Raw genomic sequence first — 24,151 nt, forward strand, 5'->3', positions numbered from 1 at the left:
TACACACACATAAGGAAAGGGCTACCTGCATGGTGAAGTCGATACAGTATATGCTGAGTTGGTGGTTCAGTACCCTGACCACCACATCCACCCACCCCCACTACCCACCCCTCCAGACATATCAAATCGTGGTGGGGAATTTAAAGCTCCGAATGGCTTAATATAGTCCTTTTTAAAACCGCTTCGATAAAACAGTCACGCAATGTGAGTAGAGCTGACAGACGAAGGATCGCGATCAGGGTAAATCTTGGATTCGACCCCTCGGCCCTGTGAATGACCTGGCACGTCTGAAGGATGCAGCTCTGCAAAGCGGATTGCAGCGCATGAGATGACTGGGACACCGAGCCGGTCTTCATTTACGCACGTGAATTAAGTGCACGATATGACCTAATTGTCCTATCGGGAACTACACTAAGAATTAGGTTATGGCTGCGCTTTCACGCGCGACTTTTCTTCACGAATAAAAAGCCATCGATAAAAATGTTCCTAGATTTGCCCTTGAAGGTACGAGTCCTCTGAGCGTGATAATGAGCAAAAACTTAGGATGATAAGCCAATATGTTTTACGCCAATGAGTGCAGTGTATCAGCAATGATAGCCCCCGGCTGAACAAGGAAATGTCACAGGCTCGACCCGGTTACTTCTCCAGCTCTTTCTGTTTCGAATAATTTATGATAGTTAGAGAACTGCTCGACAAAGTAACCCATGATATTACATTATGCACATTTAGCCCGAACGCTCATAAATATTTACGGATTGGTTTCAAAGACCAAACAATCGTTGACATTACGAGTTTGGGCTAATCCCATTTTGCCGATGTCGGTGTGCTAAAAATAGCGATGAACCTATCCACGCGACAGAAGACAGACGACAGTGCACAGCCCCCTAGTAAACAATTGGAAGAGGCGAGAGCGCGGCGGGAGCACCACATGTGTGTTTGAAGGGATCTGTCTTGTTCGATGGACACACGAAAACGATGTCCTTGTTTAGGGTATGATTACAGTACCCTGCAGTAAACGGAGTTTGCTTTTTGCTGGGAGAGCCAGCTCAGTAAACGTGCAAGACGTGTTGACAAAGCCCCGGTACAGCACACCTGTTCGGCTGTAATGGGAGACATCTTCTAAAGCCAGTGTCAGGCCGTATGTTTGTCCACAACAGGGATCAGGGATACAGAGGGAGAAAGACGCCATGATGGACCTTAAGGACCCATTTTACCGCCAGTTATTCTGGATTTTCATATATATCACAAGTAAGTTACGTTGTAGTGGAGCTGTCGCGTTATAACGGGGAGTATTCCTCGTTCGGGCAACTGTGCCTCGTTGAATACTTTCCGGTATACCCAAGTCGGCTTTTGCACAGTGTAGGGCATGTTAATACATTTCAGGACCACCAGTAAGTGGTATTGCATTGAAAATGAGAGGTTAATTGATTTGCCAAATACTAGTACTCAATAATATGTCCACGCAGCATGTTTTCTAGCCTGAGACCTTAAAATGTTTTTGTGCGATAAACTGTATAATAAAAATCCATTTTCATAAGAAATATGTGAACATTTGGCATCAGAATCGGTTTACGTGGTCCCAAAGACAAGTTGGATCTTTGATGTCTGGCAAATACATGAGTGGGTCAATGGACATTGATTTAATTACACGCAATTGCAGCTGAACATCTGTGACGTCAAGGGGTTTAAAACCTGATTGTGAAAGCGAGTGAGTGTCTGTTTTCTGATGTCTATTCCCATTTAGGAGAAATACTTGTCATTGACCCTACACTTCTCCCAGGCGATCCTCATTTATTGATTTTATGCTCGTAAATTCAGGGAAGGTAATCCGTGGTCCCTAACCTCGCTATAACGCTTTCACTTTCGACAGACCTCTCCTATAAAACCCACGCAGGCCAAAACAATTCGATGTTAGAGGATGTCATTTCCCTATGACTAATAATTATGCCTCCATGTTTCTGTGTTAAGAACAATTTATTCCCATATTTTCAATATCAATGTTGACAGAGAAATGTTGATGGGAAGTCAGTCTCTTAAACAAAACGTAGGCATTCGGGATGGCTGTTAAATAGGTTTACAGCCCACGATGTACTTCGTCGATAGGATGAAGCTGTACGTGTCGGCAGTCCCCGACTAATACGATGACTTAATGTGATACTATCCTACTTTTTATAGCATTCATGATAATGAATCAGCACTCTGACACGGCTCTTCGTATAAGAAATTCCAGCCCATTCACGAATGAGTGCTAGAAACTACATATATTCATTTACAAAAACTATTTAGATACAAATGTGAACATGGCTGAAACACTAAACTATATCGGATAAAGTCTATATTCGGTTTTGACACATTTAAGATAATTCATTGAATGGAATTATATATCCATTTCGAATGAATTGGCGAAATGGTTTTAATAATGATAAAAAAATATGTGTTAGTCTATCTCTCCGAGGACAAACCATCACGAATAATATGAATAGCCTGTTTTTGATAAAATGGTTATCTAACATCGGCTTATGTCCTTTAGGAATACAATAACACATTTAGTATTCCACAGTTGCGATTTTTATCAACATTACGATAATTATCTGAAAATGTCGCCTGCAATGTTTACTCTTACCATCCTTCGTGGAGTGTGACGTCACAATTCAAAGGCGTCGTTCCATCGACAATTTCACACAAAGAAACATTTAATGTCTGTGCGTGTTACAGGACGGCAAGTCGATCATTGTCATGATAACACTCCAAATGCAGCCAATTGACATGACCTGAAGACGGTTGCGTAATCGTTACTTATGCAACAGCGTCATTTCTGTCAAGGGACGTGTATGTTTAAACAGAAAAACAACATTACTCCGGACGACTCTATTCCTATTGTAAAGGCCAGAATTATCCGTTTTCTAGATTCACGAGGCATGTGTTGAGAGTAATGTCCCTTTTTTTATACACTTAACGACAAAAATATAATGATGAATTTCCTTAGCAATTTTTGTTGTGAAGACTGAGCATGATATATCTTATAACCTCAAACATCTTTGGTTCACCATATACAAGCCTACCGCAACGTCGCCCGGAGGAGGGGTTTCCAGACAAACGGGGTTAAACTCCATATGTAAGCCAGACACATACTATACACTCGTTGTGCAGCTGTCTGCACATTTTACATACTGTCGAGGGAAACATTATATACCTTTCCTGGTTGAACATTGTATTTAACATGCGTGAGTTGCAATGGCGAACTGTGATGAGATAATCATCTGTTTTGCGTTGGAGCGATGGGTATCTGAGTATGGAAGGGACAGACAACGTATTGTCCGTTATGTGATATGGGTAAACTGCTTATCATTTTTTTAACAACAGCGCATTATTTCAATTGTCTGCCATATATATGTGTAATACAGGCCGATGTTACCTATTGTATATCCAACATCTTGGTAAGCTGACACCCCCTGTGTCCACGCACGGCTCACAGTGTAAACACGGGCTCTTTAAGTGCCAATTACTCGTATCAACCAGCGACTATTAATAGTATGTCGCCATTGGCTATCGAATCCTAACGGTAAATTCTATATTCTGGCGATGAAAATATGTATGTCGGTATTTGTCATAAGGCAATATAATACCCGGGGAAATGATGCGTCTGTCTCTGTGTCTCTGTGTCTGTGTGTACGGTCGGTGTGCCTCTAGGCTTGATACACTCAGATGTTCTAGTTATTTCAATATGAGCCATTGTCATATGGTTTCTAAGAAGCCATGAGACGTGTTTTATTAGTGGGCAGTACATTTGTATCTGGCATTCACAGTCGGTAGTGTGTCCCCAGGCATGTCATTGTGATGACTCTACGTAAGTCAATGTCATTCATCGGCTCGCGTTATTAGGAAAAGAATGATTTATTTATATCTATGTTGACTAGGATATGAGCCTATTATGTGTGATGGTTAGTTACAAGCTTCTTGTTTCCTTTCAAGCGTACTATCATAAAGACCCATGAATGTGATAGATAATCAGCAATCCTTGCGACTGTCACCCAGGGTTGCACATCTCAATAATAAAAATAGATATGAAAACTTTTTTTTTTTAATATATGTCATGGGAACCCTTTTTAATAATAAACATAAAGTGAATGTCGCTGGCTCTTCCGCCTTGCTTCTACGTCTGTACATGTAGCCGTGAAGATCTGGGTTAGAATTGATCTTCATTAACACATGCTTGTAAGAGGCGACTAACGGGATCGGGTGGTCAGACGCGCTGACTCGGTTGACACATGTCATCGTATCCTAATTGCGTAGGTCGATGCTCATGCTGTTGATCACTGGATTGTCTGGTACAGACACGGTTATTTACAGCCATATAGCTGGAATATTGCTGAGTGCGGCGTAAAACTAAACTCACTCACTCTACGTCTGTACAGTGTTATGATTGACGGACAGTCTGATTTTCCTGTCGCCTCTTATACACACTGAAAGTCATTACTTGGAACCCACTGGTCAAGGATTATCTGATGCACCGGAAGTGACGCAAACATATGTTTCTGTGTCAATTGTTCTGATATCTTGTATTTGTGACTTTAATACAACGCTTAAATAAACACGATCAGATTTTGTAATGGACTTCTTACGGTAAACCAGTTTGACAACAATCTCACAGACACCCACTTTTCCTCTTTACTGACGAAGAGTACAGCTTATATATAGTATGTCCTTGAATATTAGTGCTTGCTGCACCTGCGTTTAAGAATCTTTTCAGCCGGTAACTGTGCAATTGCACGAAATAGACTGGGTTTAGAATCCGGGTAAAACTGGGTTCCAGTGTACTTTTTCTGGTCCTAAGTGGTTTCCAAATTGATGGCCAGGCTTGGTGACTTGACGTGGCGTTGCAAACCGACGGCGTTGCTCTTTATATCTCTCACTGGATTGTCTGGGGAATGCTCGATTAGGGGCAGTGGGTTGGCCTAGTGGTTGAAGCGTTCGATTCCGCACATGGGTACAATGTGTGAAGCCCATTTCTGGTGTCCCCCGCCGTGAAATTTATGGAATAATGCTAAAAACGGCATAAACCTAAACTCACTGACTCATTTTGTCAGGCAGCATATATTGCAGGTAACGCCGTGCAGTGTTCGAGTCTAGCTACACGGGGAAGGAAGCTTCCAGTGTATACGTGTGGTGCCCCAGTGCACTGACTGACGGTAGTCTCTCATACAAGATTATTTACAGACCGCCGTCATATTGCTGGAGGGGCGGTGGGGTAGCCTAGTGGTTAAAGCGTTGGCTCTTCACGCCGAAGACCCGGGTTCGAATCCCCACATGGGTACAATGTGTGAAGCCCATTTCTGGTGTCCCCCGCCGTGATATTGCTGGAATATTGCTAAAAGCGGCGTAAAACCAAACTCAGTCAGTCATATTGCTGAGTGCAGTGGCAACAATCTAAACAATACTTAGCTTACATCAGAGGTTTGCGGGATGAGCAGGTAGTACGCAAGTATGGTATATGCTTGAGTTTCTGCTCTAGTTAGATGACGCATTTGCAGACCGTCCCCGCCGTTACAGCGCTGCTCATGACGTGCCTTACACAACTGTCACCCACATTCTCAAGATACGAGGAGGACTGTTAATTAGACCCTTTCTTATGACGTGCACCTTCTTTGTGATTGTTTTATCCATTGGCGTGTGTATTTCTGGCGTTCATATTTGTTTCGCTTATGCATCTACATGATTAATCGAAATCATGACATCAATAGTTTTTTGTCATTCTTCCCCTTCGGAGTTGATGAAATTCCGGAAACGGAAGTGACATCTCACACCTGCATCCTGTGTTGGGAAGTTACTGCGCTATGTGAAAAGTGGTGGTGATTAGCAATCATCAGCTGCACTCCACGGGGACCTTTTTATTCACCGTTCCCTTTATTCTCAGTCTAAAACACTACAAGAAGACCGAGGACTGCATAACCCGCCAGCGTTCGTTCGTTCAGGGCTATTTTCAGTACATTTCGCACTTTTAAGTCAAGTCATACAGATCCTTCAATCTACCGGCTGTGCTTGACTAAAGGGACAACTCTTTAACGAAAAAAGGAAAACATTCGAAAAAGAGTCATTGAAGTTATGATTCGATCAAATCACATGTGCTAAATAACGTGCCTCAAAATGGCTGAAGTTCTTGGGGACTGAGGCTGTTTCCGCTAGAGTCAGATTCAATAACACTTTGCATGCTGAATGCCATTTTGCTCAAATTTCATCTTGGGCTTTTGTGTGACTCCTATCATGTGTGTGACTGGATTACACGTATCCCTCGCAGTCTATGAATATTTCTAACCATATTGAGCTTACGACCTGACTGGTTAGTACTGAGTTTCCCAGTGTATATACAGCAGAACAGAATGACCATCTTATTCCCTGAAGCGTACACGTATATACTATGGACACTTACATTGCGGACCTTTGATGCCAGACAAAGAGTGTGCGTGGAGATTGGACGTAAATGCATGACGATTTCCAATCACGTGTGGTCTGAGTGGGTCGCGCGAGCTAGCACGTGAATAATACATATATGTTGATATAGTACGCTGGTGTATAGTATTTCCATTGGGTTTGCGTGAGAAAGGCGACTTATGTTATTTATGAGGGATATATATTTTCCCTTTGTGTGTGGGTGTTGGGATCTGTTTCCCAGCAGCAAGTGAACAGTAGAGCTGGTTTTATTTCGATTTTGTGTTTTGATATATGTTTGAATATGAATGTAACATTCATAGTGACAGTCTTAATGGGTGATAGAGGCGTGTCAGCAGTTCGAACTAAATGACCTTTTTGTTGAAACCAACGGATTCGACACGTACACCCCACGTATCGTAACACCCTGCAACAATGAACCTTTAGCACAGCGGGTTAGGTGTTGGCTCAACCTTCTCTCGGCATAACCCAGACCAAGCTCGTCGGCTTCCAGTAATGTTGATAAAACCAGACTGAGTGGTTACTGCAGAGACTCGTCTCTGGTTCGAATCCAGGCTTTAGCACTATATATTTGATGCGACCACTCCCCCTGTGTATGTCGTGCCTTTATGTTGCTCAATATACCGTTACCACCATGTTCACAAATTGGAAACAATCGTGCAAGATTAGGAAACTTAGGTAGACCTATTGTACATTCATATTTGTCTCAAGCTCCAGAAACCCGTGAAGATCCGGGAAAGAATTGGTCTTCAGCAACTGATGCTTGTCGTGGGAGGCGACTAACGGGATCGGGTGGTCAGGCTCGCTGACTTGGTTGACCATGTCATCATATCCCACATTGCGTAGATCGATGCTCATGCTGTTGATCACTGGATTGTCTGGTCCAGACTCGAATATTTACAGACTTCTTGAATATTGCCGAGTGCGGCGTTAAACACCAAACAAACAAAATCACGGTCAAGAATGGGGCGGTGATGTCGTTGGAATATAGGGAGGCGCATCATAAAACACTACTCTCTCCCAAATTGCCTATAAATCTCCCTCTTACTTTCTGACCTTCTCTGTTTCTCTCCCTCATTCGGGGGCGGTGGGGTAGCCTAATGGTTAAAGCGCTGGCTCGTCACGCCGAAGACCCGGGTTCGAATCCCCACATGGGTACAATGTGTGAAGCCCATTTCTGGTATCCCCCTCCGTGATGTTGCTGGAATATTGCTAAAAGCGGCGTAAAACCAAACTCAGTCAGTCTCCCTCATTCTCTCTTTTCCTCAGTCTCTTCCTCTCTCTCTCTCACACACACACACAACACACGGACATACACCTTGGACATACCTATGTCACAGCTGTCGCTCTAGATTGTGTATATACGTTATTCCCATAATCATTGACTATATTCGCAATATTCAGATTCTTTATTAAACGTCCCCATATGCACAGTGCAGCAGAGCGTGTCGACTCGTCACGGTCATAGAATATTTTATGCTGGAAACAATGCCGGCTGGTCCAGCAGGAATTGGTTCGTGAAATGTACATCACTCGACAGCTGTTGGTTCATCATGACACACGCATTGATGAATCAATTTCATTAGTACCTGGCCAGACTGTTCGTGCTTTATGTCAGCTTGACAGGTCAGGGCAGTTTGCTGCGGGGCTGTCACTCACCTTGTCAATAACACCAGTCTATGTCATTGTTGACCGTTCGCATAACTCTTTAGGGTTTTTTCTATGGCTGGGGCACTGACAGATGATGAATCAGTTTATGGCTTATTTGTGAGGTATTCAATTCCAATATCTATATGATAAAATCTGTGTAACTGTTGGTTCATGCACACAATTTCAGCAAGTCTAGTAATCATCTTCGATTTTTTCTCAAAAAGTCGTTTGTATGTTCTGGTTGTCTTATGTCTTGGTTCTATTCATTTGTCTGAGCTGTCGAACTATTTTAAACAGATTGCACACGTACGGGGAGCACAGCTGTGATTAATCCACGCGCAGGTTGCACGATATATTGATCCTCGCCACATGCTTCAAGCTTTTATGTCACAAGATGTCATTCACAGCTGGCCTTCGGTCTTGTGGCGTGCCCTTTCCAGAGCATTATCGTACTATCTACATCCCATAATATTTTTATAACTTTCTTTAACATGGTTTTGTGGTTAAGAGGCGGTGGGTTAGCCTAGTGGTTCAAGAGTTCGCTCGTCACGCCGAAGATCTGGGTTCGATTCCCCATTTGGGTTCAATGTGGGAAACCCATTTCCCGTGGCCCCACCGTGATATTGCTGCATTGTTGCTAAAAACGGCGTAAAGCCATACTCACTCATTCTTGTGGTCAAGCTTCTTGATGCGAAATATTTCATAGCATATGTGATGGTAGGTATATCATATATTGCAATAGCTGCCACGTGTACTTGCAATACTTCGAGTCAGCAATGAACACATGTATGGTGGCATGTTGTCTGGGTTTGTTCCTGTTTGGGCAGTAAACTGTCATAAACACCTAATTAATCACCGTTAGTTCTTTTATTGGCAAATGTGATACATGTCAGTAATAACGACGTCTATGAAACTAATCTCTCCAGATTTCATCAATGAATTCGTGTCAATTTCGCTGTTAGATTCGCTCTGTGATTCTAAACAAAACGTCCCCAACAAATGAATTCTATAAGTTGGTAAGATAGCCCTTCATTGACTCTAATCCCAGATCACCGTAATCCACAATCGTAACATTGTGATAAGAACACCGATAGTATCGGGGTGAGACAATTGCCTCTGGGGTATTTTGCCTGGGGGATTATATTCCACAAGGCACATGTATTCGACGCACCTGGTACTTATCACTGATTAATAAGACGTTATTGACAGGTCAGTTGGGAATGGACAATGGACCTGTATTGACCGTAGAAGGTTATTGTTTCACAGGACACTTGATCAGTAAGCACTGCGGGGTCAAGAGCTGTCATTTCTCGCAATGAATCAAGGTAGCCTTCTAATTCTTTTGTGAGGTCCGCGTCGTTTTAATTGATTATATTGTCCAGGTGTGGTAAGAGAACAAGATACACGGGCGTATTTGACGGCAATACATTGACCTACCTGCAGCAGTAATTATAGTACGATAAAGGCGATGGTTACCGTCTCTACCTTGTGAAAATCGAATAAATACATTGTCCACCGTAACAACACTTGCAAGTGGAGATTCGAACGGGGTTTCCAGTGTCAGAAACCTTTCAACATTTCCCACTAGACCACAGGACCAGTGAGCGGACAACAATCAGTGTCTGTACTTCACTGGTCTACTCCGACTCCACTGGAGTGATTGCGAATGTAAACTGGTTCCTGTTTCCTACGCGCTTCGACTTGAGAGTATTAATTACTTTATTTGAATCCTCGCTAAAATCTACGATCTCACTTTTAAGTTAAACAGACAATTTTAATTATTTAGATGGGGAAAAAATTTACTGGCCACCAGGCTCACTGCAAACTTATCATGTACTGGTCCTGATGAATTTTTACTTGTAAGGGACCCCAGGACCAGCGTAAATTACGCACACTGACGGTTTCAGTGGGGATAACAATTGTAAGGTGGGGGTCGGGAGGACTGATAGAAAAACATTGTGGATCCTAGTATTTACGTATGATAAAAATGACATTGTGTATTCATACGTATGATGAATTATTTTGCACCCATTGATTCCTGCAATACTTTGAAAGCTAAGCACGTCTGGCAACCAGCTTAGATTTTCCTCGTTGTATTGACATCTCAAATAGTCGTTTATGTGCTCAGGTTGTCTTAAGTCTTGGTTCTATTCACATGTCAAAGTTTGCACGTGTACTTGGACACAGATGTGATTGAGCAGAACACGGGTTACACAAGGTATTGAACCTTGACACATGCTTGAAGTCTTCATGTCTCTAGATGTAATCAATAACCAACCTTCAGTCACGGTGCGTGCCCTTTCCGCAGCCATGTCGTACTATTCAGATAAAATGTCATTTTATTGCCTTTCTTCTTGGTCTTTTGGTTACGATTCACTACATGTAAAGCGTTAAGATTGCGAAATAGCATGTTGTTCATTATGTTCAGTGATATGGATACTTCAGGTTAACCTTAACATAGGTCATAAATACAATGTCTGTATGACCCAATGTTAACTGGAACATAACCATTATCTGATGAATCCGACACATCGCCAGTGAAAGGAAAACGGTTCTGAGTTGAGCTGCATGTGTGGTAGGCCCACCCAAAAGATAGAAGCCTTTTATGTTCCCAGGAAATTAAAACTCTAACTGGAACGAACTCAGAAAACTGTCGATTTAGACAGATAAGCGAGAGTTGTTTATTGCAATGCGTGTGTTCTGTGATACCGCAGTGATTGTCGAGAAAGCACTATTTTTAATGATATTTTATACTGTATGTTATATTAAATATGTATTGAGTGAAAAAAGACATATCCACGTTACGCGTAATCTGAGCATACCCATACCGGAATTTGAATACAAATACATATTCCTCTAATTCTTTGGGCGGTGGGGTAGCCTAGTGGTTAAAAGGTTCGTTCGTCACGCCGAAGACCCGGGTTCGATTCCCCACATGGGTACAATGTGTGAAGCCCATTTCTGGTGTCCCCCACCGTGATATTGCTAGAATATTGCTAAAAGCGGCGTAAAACTAAACTCACTCGCTCCTTTATAACTTTGTATACTGCTTTATAGTTTATCCCTCCCCTTACGGCATGGGATATGAAATAGAGCATTTTTCAATAACACAAAAGCGGGTTGTCTAAATAACGTTTGATTGTTACCAGATAACAAAAACAACCTGTTTTGTTTCACCTCTGTTTGTTCTGTACAAACAAAGGCCTTTGAACTATACTGTTAATTTCACACTTGTCTGACAGTTCTATGAACTCATTTGTTACGCTGGTTGATATTCTACACAGGAAATCACAAAGGGTTATATGTGTCCAGATTTCACCATACGCTGGGTAGTGGAACTTTACGTGTGTTTGTTCCGTTATGTGAGATTGCTCATCTTTTCAATCTTGAAGCTTTATGAAGACATAATAAGACTTACTGTGGCCCTATCTGGACAAAACATCAGCTGAAATAAGCTGTACCCTGTATTCACTATCAGATCTAAAGGTCGGTCACCCGTACAAGACTGCGTTCACTCATGCACAAGTGGTATTTTCAACATACGAACTGGTTCTTTCATGGACGTTTTGGCCACTAATGCACGACCACGGCCCACTGATCTCGAGAAAAGGAAAATGACCTATTTGTGATTTATTATTGTGATTACTTCGGTCAGACCGTTTATTGTGTTCTCCAACTTTGTCCTGCCAAGTCTTTATACGATCCAGCAGTATCCTGTAATTATTTTGTTAAATAGTACCTCTGGTCCTCGCAGTCAACGTTGGAGATCAGCGCTCCAGGCTACACTGTCCATCAAATAAGCTTCTTCACTGTTATATAGGACTCTTAGGAGATCAGAATAAATAGACAAGGCGGCCCCGGGAACACTTGTGACATCGAATGTGTGTGACCAAAATATTTCGAAGCGTTTCTGAATCTATATTTCCTTATTTTAGGCAAACTACAAACCAACACCCGTCTACTCATCCAGCGGAAATTTGTGTTTATGTCCTCAGAAATTGTAAATGGTCGAGTGGGGAGTTGGTATAGATGTTGATCGAACTATGCAATTCGGTTATGGGCAGACGAAACGAGCTATTACCTGAGAGCTTGACAGTCTAAGGGACAAGTATAGCTTTGCAAAACCAGTGGAAACTTGTTTGTATTTTGTCGAACATTTTATTTCAAAGCCCCTCACAAATATCAAATGTTTGTACTTCGGGGGGCGTGGCAGTTTATAGATCCATCGATGCATTGCTACTGTATGTTGATCGATTACAATAAATTGATGATCCAACTCAACTGTTCATATCGATACTTCCGTTAGAGTTTAAATACTTCAAATACGTACGAGGCGGTGGGGTAGTCTAGTGGTTAAAGCGTTCGCTCGTCACGCTGCAGACATGGGTTCAGTTCCCCACATGGGTACAATGTGTGCAGCCCATATCTTGTGTCCCCCGCAATGACATTGCTGGAATATTGCTTAAAGCGGCGTAAAACCATACTCATTCATTCACTGAAATTAATACTCACTCAGTTTGCTCTCAATGCAGTTGGACGAGCATTCAGAAAACGTTCATAAATGTAATTCATATTGAAATATATTCAGATATATTCCTAAATAACCTGATGCGCATAGTAAATATTGGACGCCTATACATGTATTATGGAGCGGCATGAATATAAGCCATTTCGGATTGTTTGCCAATCCTATTCTTTTCTGAATAAAATATGTGTAAACCGTTGGACGCATTAGGTATAGTCGACATGTATAGTCGAAATAAAAAGTTATATAGTAGCTGTCATACTATCGCTGCACCACTATATGTTGTTGTTATTATATTTTAAAATATTCCAGTCATTACCTACCCTATAGCTCGTCGTAGTTCTAGGTACTTCAACACCCGTGAAGGTCCGGGTTAGAATGTGCCTTCAGTAACCCATGCTTGTCGTAAGAGGCGACTAACGGGATCGGGTGGTCAGGCTCGCTGACTTGGTTGACACATGTCATCGGTTCCCAGTAGCGCAGATCGATGCTCATGCTGTTGATTACTGGATTGTCTGGTCCAGACTCGATTATTTACAGACCGCCACCATATAGCTGAAATATTGCTGAGTGCGGCGTAAAACTAAACTCACTCACTCTAGGTACTTCAACATTGCTGTTGTCGCTTATGGAATTCCCTCACTGTTGTATTTAATTATATTCGTTAAAGAGGCAAGTTTAGACAAGCGGACAGTCTAAGGACGCCAGTCTGTTATGTATGGTTTTATTATCAATTCTACCTTAGAGACCTGTGTAAGTCTAACATACACTATACGGAGGAACAGAGCTCGTACAACACTCACGGTGATAAATCATTGCGTTTCCTTGTACGCTGGGTCAGAGGCATTTATCTTAAATTGAACCCGGCCATAATACGATTGCCTATACACGACAAGGCCATGATTAGTCCGTTAGCCTAACGCACCTCATTGCCCCGGAAGCCAGACAGTATACTACTCGTATATCCCGCCAAAATACCACACGCAGACATGTAAATGTATACGGACTGTCAGACGTGTAATCTAGAGCGGACATCGAAACGCTGTCTCAAGAGCCCGAGATCCTGGCTGGAGATATTATCGTCCATTCGCAAGGCTTTGTTGTTGTGAATTAAGCTTTACTAACTCGAAGATCGTATACATTTAGATCTTGCCTGTGCTTCACAATTACGGTAATGAGTGACACAGCAGTTGCTGATTTCTTACACCACGACAGCGGGTCACATCTACCTAATACATAGTCTTTTATCCCACTCTATTGTATTTGCGAATTTATCCATGGCCGATATGAATTGATGATATTAGTGAAGATCTTAGGACGGTCCTCTAATATGTGTTAGCACAAACCAGTAAATTCACAAAAGGGTCAGCTTTAATAATTGTCGGTGTTCCGTGACCAATAAAAATACATGATGCCCTGTTATTTATATGTATGGTATCGGCGTATGTACGGATAAAAAACGATACGGTAGGAAATAATTTATAAAACGTAGCAGATACGCACCAAGGTAATGGTGTACGATCTTAGAATCATTTACAGACGTATTTATCTGAAAAAGTATTTGTTTTATTGTATATTGACCTGTTTACACAATACTAGCAATGTTGTGGTGCATATATGAAACGAAACACAAGATTACTGATACTCCATTAATTTCCATTCAGTACACTAAATGTAAGCTTAAGGTTTTCAAGTACTCCTATATTGAAAAAAATAAGGAGTACGTACTCCTGGTGTTCAAAAATTATCTGGAGCCCTGGTAAGTAGATCAGGCTATGGAGTATACTCACATTATAATTACCTGTATATTGTGGTTTATTCATGTTACATCGTGTTCTGTAATTTTGCTGAAATACTTCAATAAGTATAAAAAATATGAAATTGATGGCTCACTGTTTATGCCACATCCTGACCATCTCTGTATGGTTTACAGTTTATGTCAGTAAAATGAAAACTAAGTCATAATGATTTACCATTTCACCCCTGTTTGTCGCATCATGTGACAAATTCATGTTTTTTTCGTTCATAGTGTCACTCAAAGTATCAACGTTGTCAGATCACTATGTGAGATGCATTCTCTGTTGGAGACGTATATCATATTCCCTATATAAGTCAAACACCACTGTGTCGAAGTTGAGGGGCCTACGTAAATACTTCGAGTTAACCGATGTTCGACACAACAGCAATATGACTAAAGAATACGCAGTGATCAAAGTTTTACTTCGAGACAACATCGACGTTCGCCCCAACTGTACATGAATGATCAACATGTAATATAGAAAATCTGATGTCATTCTATTCATGTATACGTTTTAACATTCGATAGCAGTCATCTGTATCATGGGTGTATCAAATGTGGTATGGAATACTAGTGTCTGATATTCCACATTTAAATGAACAGTGACAGGAAGAAATTCAATTTCGCCAGGCATTACCCTGTTCTATTTCGGCCGGTTCGTTAAAGCACCGGCTTACATAGCTGACAAAGTAGATAATATTTGGCCCAAACCTGACATACTTGTAATTAGACTTGTGATATCTGGAATTCACTTGAACATTGTACATCTGCATCTCAAGCTACGAAACCTTCACCTGTTCATGCATGTGGACACAGTATAAGAATGTATGTTTGTTTACACAAGCGTGTATATTTACATTCATGTGTAAATAGTTCATGAACTATAGCCATCCACTCATATAAATGACCCGTGAAGATCCGGTGTAGAATAGGTCTTCAGCAACCCATGCTTGCCACAAAAGGCGACTATGCTTGTCGTAAGAGGCGACTAACGGGATCGGGTGGTCAGGCTCGCTGAATTGGTTGACACGTGTCATCGGTTCCCAATTGCGCAGATCGATGTTCATGCTGTTGATCACTGGATTGTCTGGTCCAGACTCGATTATTTACAGACCGCCGCCATATAGCTGGAATATTGCTGAGTGCGGCGTAAAACTAAACTCACTCACTCTAGGTACTTCAACATTGCTGTTGTCGCTTATGGAATTCCCTCACTGTTGTATTTCATTATATTCGTTAAAGAGGCAATTTTAGACAAGCGGACAGTCTAAGGACCCCAGTCTGTTATGTATGGTTTTATTATCAATTCTACCTTAGAGACCTGTGTAAGTCTAACATACACTATACGGAGGAACAGAGCTCGTACAACACTCACGGTGATAAATCATTGCGTTTCCTTGTACGCTGGGTCAGAGGCATTTATCTTAAATTGAACCCGGCCATAATACGATTGCCTATACACGACAAGGCCATGATTAGTCCGTTAGCCTAACGCACCTCATTGCCCCGGAAGCCAGACAGTATACTACTCGTATATCCCGCCAAAATACCACACGCAGACATGTAAATGTATACGGACTGTCAGACGTGTAATCTAGAGCGGACATCGAAACGCTGTCTCAAGAGCCCCGAGATCCTGGCTGGAGATATTATCGTCCATTCGCAAGGCTTTGTTGTTGTGAATTAAGCTTTACTAACTCGAAGATCGTATACATTTAGATCTTGCCTGTGCTTCACAATTACGGTAATGAGTGACACAGCAGTTGCTGATTTCTTACACCACGACAGCGGGTCACATCTACCTAATACATAGTCTTTTTATCCCACTCTATTGTATTTGCGAATTTATCCATGGCCGATATGAATTGATGATATTAGTGAAGATCTTAGGACGGTCCTCTAATATGTGTTAGCACAAACCAGTAAATTCACAAAAGGGTCAGCTTTAATAATTGTCGGTGTTCCGTGACCAATAAAAATACATGATGCCCTGTTATTTATATGTATGGTATCGGCGTATGTACGGATAAAAAACGATACGGTAGGAAATAATTTATAAAACGTAGCAGATACGCACCAAGGTAATGGTGTACGATCTTAGAATCATTTACAGACGTATTTATCTGAAAAAGTATTTGTTTTATTGTATATTGACCTGTTTACACAATACTAGCAATGTTGTGGTGCATATATGAAACGAAACACAAGATTACTGATACTCCATTAATTTCCATTCAGTACACTAAATGTAAGCTTAAGGTTTTCAAGTACTCCTATATTGAAAAAATAAGGAGTACGTACTCCTGGTGTTCAAAAATTATCTGGAGCCCTGGTAAGTAGATCAGGCTATGGAGTATACTCACATTATAATTACCTGTATATTGTGGTTTATTCATGTTACATCGTGTTCTGTAATTTTGCTGAAATACTTCAATAAGTATAAAAAATATGAAATTGATGGCTCACTGTTTATGCCACATCCTGACCATCTCTGTATGGTTTACAGTTTATGTCAGTAAAATGAAAACTAAGTCATAATGATTTACCATTTCACCCCTGTTTGTCGCATCATGTGACAAATTCATGTTTTTTCGTTCATAGTGTCACTCAAAGTATCAACGTTGTCAGATCACTATGTGAGATGCATTCTCTGTTGGAGACGTATATCATATTCCCTATATAAGTCAAACACCACTGTGTCGAAGTTGAGGGGCCTACGTAAATACTTCGAGTTAACCGATGTTCGACACAACAGCAATATGACTAAAGAATACGCAGTGATCAAAGTTTTACTTCGAGACAACATCGACGTTCGCCCCAACTGTACATGAATGATCAACATGTGATATAGAAAATCATTCTATTCATGTATACGTTTTAACATTCGATAGCAGTCATCTGTATCATGGGTGTATCAAATGTGGTATGGAATACTAGTGTCTGATATTCCACATTTAAATGAACAGTGACAGGAAGAAATTCAATTTCGCCAGGCATTACCCTGTTCTATTTCGGCCGGTTCGTTAAAGCACCGGCTTACATAGCTGACAAAAGTAGATAATATTTGGCCCAAACCTGACATACTTGTAATTAGACTTGTGATATCTGGAATTCACTTGAACATTGTACATCTGCATCTCAAGCTACGAAACCTTCACCTGTTCATGCATGTGGACACAGTATAAGAATGTATGTTTGTTTACACAAGCGTGTATATTTACATTCATGTGTAAATAGTTCATGAACTATAGCCATCCACTCATATAAATGACCCGTGAAGATCCGGTGTAGAATAGGTCTTCAGCAACCCATGCTTGCCACAAAAGGCGACTATGCTTGTCGTAAGAGGCGACTAACGGGATCGGGTGGTCAGGCTCGCTGAATTGGTTGACACATGTCATCGGTACCAATTGCGCAGATCGATGTTCATGCTGTTGATCACTGGATTGTCTGGTCCAGACTCGATTATTTACAGACCGCCGCCATATAGCTGGAATAGTGCGGCGTAACTAAACTCACTCACTCATTCCTATAAATGATCAAAGTCAACTGTTGTGCGTTTTGTGAGTGTATTCACTCAGTGCATAACTGCTATTAATACATGTAGTTTTGAATGTCAGCATTTCTCATTTTAACCTACATGACAGCACATTTCCATAACCTTTGAAATATAAAAATACACGATGCGTCATATATAAGTAAATCTTAAGTGTGCTCTATAGTTTGAGGTTGAATATTTCTTATATTGATTTCATATCCATGGCTGCGTTGAGTAAAATACAACAGCCTGGAGCACTGGTTTTTTTATTGCAACAATGTGCCCACTGGCCCGACTGTGTGTGGAGCAAGGCGTTGTGGGGATTAGACAGGTAAAGGCAGGTTTGGTTGCGTGTGATTGCAGCACTGTGAGGCGCAAGGTGTGGCTGCAGTATGTGTACTGTGCTGTAACCCTCTGCGTGACAAGTAGGGCCACGTTTACCTTTAGACTGTATAGTGTAGTTATCTTTGCTTAGCAGACATACGTGTTGCCAACGCTTTGTTTAAAAGGAAAAAGGTTAAGGTCATTATATACCTGACTGAGAGGCCAGGGAACGTTCACTAAGTAGGCAGGCTGAACTAAACTACAGTTAGCTCGACACTTTCAAGCTTTCGTGCAGGCTTTTCAACACAGAGGACTAGTTTGAATTAATGAACCAAAGCCGACCAAAGTTAATTTCTGCAAAGGTATTAATCAATGATGATCACTCGAGAGATCGGATTTCTTGATTACGCCTCAATTAATTACGAAAATGGTCATATAGATGGAATATTGCTGAGGGCTGCGTTAAACAACAAGCAAACAAACAAACAAAACCCTATTTATTACTATGATGTAGGACATACAATATCCCAATTGCGTAGAGCGATGCTCATGATGTTGATCGCTGGCTTGTCTGGTCCAGACTCGATTATTTACCGACCACCGCCATATAGCTGGAATATTGCTGGAATGTCGCTGAGTGCGGTGTTAAACAACAAACAAGCTGACTATTAGTAGGGATACTTTTGACCGTTAGGGGCGATAAAACATCCCACTACTCTCCAATAACTCCAGTGTGACTTAATCTGTAATACCGGGACAGTGGCTACCCCGTCGTAATTTGATCAGCCATTTTACATGGCGTCATAATGTTCAAATATTCGAGACAGTATTGATTCGCGAGAGTTTGTGTTGAATTAGAATGGCTCTCCTTGGTGCATAGCTGCGGCAGCTGCTAACGTTTATCTCCAAAGATAAGGAACATAATGTCATTGAAATCGTCCACATTACGTAAGACTCACGCGATAAGCCGAACATAAACGGCGGGGTCGGATCAGTTTGGTGACTTCTGTGATGGTGATTGTCCTGAAATTATCTTCAATATGTTCACGTTATGTAATGAACCACGACAGATAGTTGTTAAACGCGGGTTATTGCAGGGGCTTCAGAAAAACATAGCATAGGGTATTTTCCCCGCGAGCAGCAACTACAATCGGCACATGCCTGGTATGTCATCATGTGCGTGCAGTGTTTGCATGGTTAAGTCATTATTAATTTTGGTACCGATTGTGATCGGCATTTTATGGATCTAGACACTCGGGTTTTCGGCAAATTTCGTCCTCTGTTTTGTAATGAATGTCTGTTTTCTAGTTTACTCATGTTGCAAACAGGAACACATGGTTTATTGAAGTATTGTAATCGGAAAGGATTTTCTTCTTAATAAATATTTGCTTTCAAATGCTAGCCCCCACAGCCACAGAGAGCCGCTAGTTAGAATTTCATATTTTGATCTTCGGTTGTTTAGGATCATACAGGGGCGGTGGTGTGGCCTAGTGGTTAAAGCACCCGTGAAGGTCTCGGGTTAGAATTGGTCTTCAGTAACCCATGCTTGTCGTAAAAGGCGACTATTCTTGTCGTAAGAGGCGACTAACGGGATCGGGTGGTCAGGCTCGCTGAATTGGTTGACACATGTCATCGGTTCCTAATTGCGCAGATCGATGCTCATGCTGTTGATCACTGGATTGTCTGGTCCAGACTCGATTATTTACAGACCGCCCCCATATAGCTGGAATATTGCTGAGTGCGGCGTAAAACTAAACTCACTCACTCACTAGTGGTTAAAGCGTTGGCTCGTCACATCGAATACCCAGGTTCGATACCCCACATGGGCGCACTGTGTAAAGACTATTTCTGGTGTCCAACCGCCGTGATATTACTCACTCACTCACTCACTCGGGATGGGGTGATGAACTGTACAGAAAGTGTGACTCAAAATAATATGGTATCTGGTCCCCACCCAAGCCCCAAACTCACACGTTCACACCAACAGTGAAATATCAAAAACGTGGTGTGATTCCGTGTTATTCTTTCAGTGTGGTAATGCTTATGGCTGTTGACAGGAGGGACAAATTGTGACGTTAGCTTGTCGTTATAAGTAGGTAGGACCGTATTTGTACAAGGTAGAATGTCAACAACTGACATAACACTTATCACGGTACTTTGTACTTAGATTTTCTTGTGTTATCTTGTGTATATATAGGTCAAGATAAGATCGTGTCAACATTAACCGTAATATTTGAATCCACTGCTTAAACCTTCGTAACAGAGGCATGCACATTCAATCTAAAAGTAGTTCTTTAAGTCACTGGTTTTCCTATGAAGGGAAAGGGTATCTTTATGAGAGATGCCAATATGATATCGCAGTGTCCCCAGTGTTCTCGAGATTGCTGCAGCCCTGTTGGTGCTATTGTAAAGTAATAATTCAAATACTAAAGTAGTCTTTAAATGCCTATTTATAGTTTCAGTGGAACATGACCATACGCTGTTATGAATTATGGCTGATAACACAGTAGGCATTTCTCTCACGTGACATTACGAGATTGTCGTAAGTCTCGCGTTGATTGCGTAAGGGTAGGGTGGGGTATGTGCGGTATGTGTGTCATATGTAAAGTAAACCGTCACCCACGCCCGTGGCCTACCAGCCCTCCTACCTCAGAACGGGAATGTCACCTTGCCGACAACAAAACACATTCTACACATGCCTGGCCTTTCGTTGAAGAAACTTAATTACATGTACTGGAAAACTGCCACAACGTCTGTTATTTCTGCTGACATGCCCGTAACGTGCTGTTTGGATGACGGAGTTTATGACATTGTCTATAATGTCGCCAGTGTTGCTCCTGCTGAAGGCGACATCAGTCGCCTGACAGATCCAAATAAACTCAGTTTCCATCGACCGGCTACAACGGACTAACTATACGTATTGCATTGAATAACGAGAAAGTTCTAACGGGTTTTATTGAATGAAGGCTAATTAGAACCCAGTCTATAGCTTTAGTTACCGACGAAGGTTTTTTAAAATAATGGGTAATGTTCAATCCTACACAATAATTATGAATAATGCATATAGCAATTAAGTTTTACACAATTGTACATTTAGCCCATTCTGCGTTTCTTATTTTTGTGTATATACTTGAAAGGTTATCTACTTGCTAATTCTGATGAATGGCCCACCTGCACTAGTGTTTCCTTTAGGATCTGGGAAGGAACCGGCCCCCAGATCGTAATGCTGGTCGCAAGAAGCGACGAATGGATCGGGTGATCACAGCCGGTGACTTTGTTGAGTCTGTGTCATCGTGCAACCAATGGTAAACTCTGGCTTGGTTCGTCCATATTCGATCATGTACAAGGCGCCATGACATTGCACGCGTATTGCTGCTGTTGCATAAAAAGCGTTTAAAATGCACTTATGTAAGGAGATAAATTTATTGAAATGCCTGAAGAATATATAATATATTCCGAAGCGATGACTATGTAGTTATAACCATGATCTCCCGATCGCGGGTTTGGATCTCAGATTATGACCAATACAGGATTTGCTGATCGCTGGCTTGGATATCAGCACGATACAAGTTTTCGTGAGTTGCTTTCTCAGCAATCTTGTCAATTTGACACCTTGAAACAACTGCAACTCTGTTCAAAGCAGCATTACGAGCTAAAGTATGTGTTCCAAGTCTGATTCGTTGTCTGGTGAATTGTTTGTGAAATGGTATTACACTATTGAGTCTGGTAAGTCTGAATTAGAGAACTGACACAGGAGATCCATGGAGAGAGTCAGTAGCATACTGTTGCAGGTGCCCGTCCTTTATCTGTACTGGTTGACATACATTGTTTACGCACAGGTACATCTGAGGTAACGTTCGTTAGCCAAATATCCATTAAATCATTCCCAAGCAGTTTAGTCGATTTGGTTTAGATAAATTCAGCTGGTTACCACACATGCATTGTCTTGAACACTCATTTCCACTCGGGCCCACCGTTTGCGCTGCTGTAATGGCCGTTGTCAGTGTGATCAGGAACTATTTGCAGTGCTCCGCCAACACTAAAACACTAGACATGTATTATGTTTATACAGCATGTGTTCTAGACGTATCCGACAACGGCACTCTCTCGCGAACAGAGCCTGTGTCAATACGCTGCCCGACGGAGAACACTGCAGGTTGTTTCGTCATAGACCAGCTCTCAACATATGCTGTGCGTTGCGTCGATTTAATTACGTCTTATCCTCGGCTATTTAGTGATCTCATGTACGGAGCTCAGACTTAAGACCAGGTTCTTGTCAAATCAATACGCTTCACACGTGTGTCCAATCCCAACAAACATAGCCTTTGGCGTAAAGTAGGCTCCTTGATAAGGTTCTTTCCCTGTAACTATGTCCTCTTAGTATCTCAAGTGCAGGCAAGGAATGTAAGATTTAGCTTGCTGTGCATTTAATTCTAGGTTATGTACCCCTGAAGGAATGGATTCAGTGTCGACTGTGTATGATCACAGCCAATCCAATATGTTATGGCCTTTGTGCAATGTGGCCAATGGTTTTGAATTAAGGTTTCTCAGACTGTGAAATTGAGTAGGCATATGGGACGCGTTTTGTTATAAAACCAAGAATACATTCGTGATTATTGATTCCTCGAAGACCAAGTCGTTATTTACAACTCAGTGTGTTAATAACGCGAGCTGTACAAATTATTTCTCATTACCCTGCTGACGTAGTGCGAGAAACATTGATCCCAGAATACCGAAATGATGCTGAGGTATTGCACCCCTCTGGCCAAGAGGCAATGGGTTCTTGACTGAGCTGCAGTTCATCCCATTCTGAAGTTGGCTGGGTGCCCGAATGCTTTATTTGCTTGCAGCATCAATATAGGCCAAGCTGTACTCAGACTGACCTTCAAGATGACCACCAGGCGAAAGATTCGATCGTCAAGGTCGATATCGCTACTGGCATGGTTTCCAGGTCCTCTAAGGAAATAACACGCATCTAGTCTTTAATTCCACTCACGGGATGCCAAATCGACTCCGAGGCCCTTTTGGGTGATTCTCGGTCTTGATTGCGAGAATGGTGTATCATGTCGAGACCATGAGTTGCCGTGTATTACACTCGAGAACGTCCATGAAGGAGTTTAGTCCCAATTCTTCAAATTCGGTGAACACCAATCATAGATCTGGTATTTGCTTTGGGCTGCTTTAAAGACTTTCCTCCTTCCAGCTTAGATGAAACGGACTGATTTGAGAGCGTGGGTAAATCAATGGAACCCACAGATTTGCTGAATCAGTTTTGGATACTGAAGTTGAAAAGCGCCTGGGCGTAATGCTTTTAGTAAGCCCAACATGAACACGGACCATTACTGTCGTCGACAATTGAATTACAGACCAAACGATACCAAATATAGCATAGTGATGGAACGAAATCCTGGAACGCGTACAGAAACTATGTCACTAGTACGCAGATATATGTCCATTGGGACGTACCTGTATCATGGCTTAAGTCACTTTCCAGTTTCTATTTGTATTCATTTCAGCCCAAATGCCTTTGACACAGAATTTGACTTAAGCGTGCTTCCATGAACATACGCACTGGCGTTGTAAATTGTCTTTCGACTAGACATTACATAACTCCCGTCCTTTGAAATTGCCTTGATGTATTGATTGGAGTGTGCAAATTCGCTATCGATGGTGTTTTCACAGCCAAACGCTTTTGACGATTCATTTCATCGCAGTCCTTGGCGCCTTAACTGTCTCTATGTACTCTTGGAATGTAAAATGCCCGTAAGAGAAGTTTAGATACGCCATTTATCTATTTGAGCTGTTCTGTGAGCATTTGTATTCTGTATCTACGTTCAATAAACGGTAACGTTGGTAACACTTTGCTCCA

At 41.7% G+C, this 24,151-nt stretch overlaps 1 protein-coding gene across 1 annotated transcript in view; it reads left to right on the forward strand.

The window, feature by feature from the left end:
- Positions 1-662: 662 nt before the first annotated feature.
- LOC124270021 overlaps positions 663-24,151 on the forward strand; it is a 33,721-nt gene continuing 10,232 nt past the window's right edge. The window contains exon 1 of the mRNA XM_046705044.1: positions 663-1,248. Within this exon, the coding sequence (XP_046561000.1) occupies positions 1,188-1,248 (61 nt within the window). The 5' untranslated portion in view covers positions 663-1,187. The remainder of the gene's footprint in view (positions 1,249-24,151) is intronic.

Source organism: Haliotis rubra, unplaced genomic scaffold, assembly GCF_003918875.1.
Source record: "Haliotis rubra isolate DU_JTF1 unplaced genomic scaffold, ASM391887v1 Scf149, whole genome shotgun sequence".
NCBI classification, from domain to species: Eukaryota; Metazoa; Mollusca; class Gastropoda; order Lepetellida; family Haliotidae; genus Haliotis; species Haliotis rubra.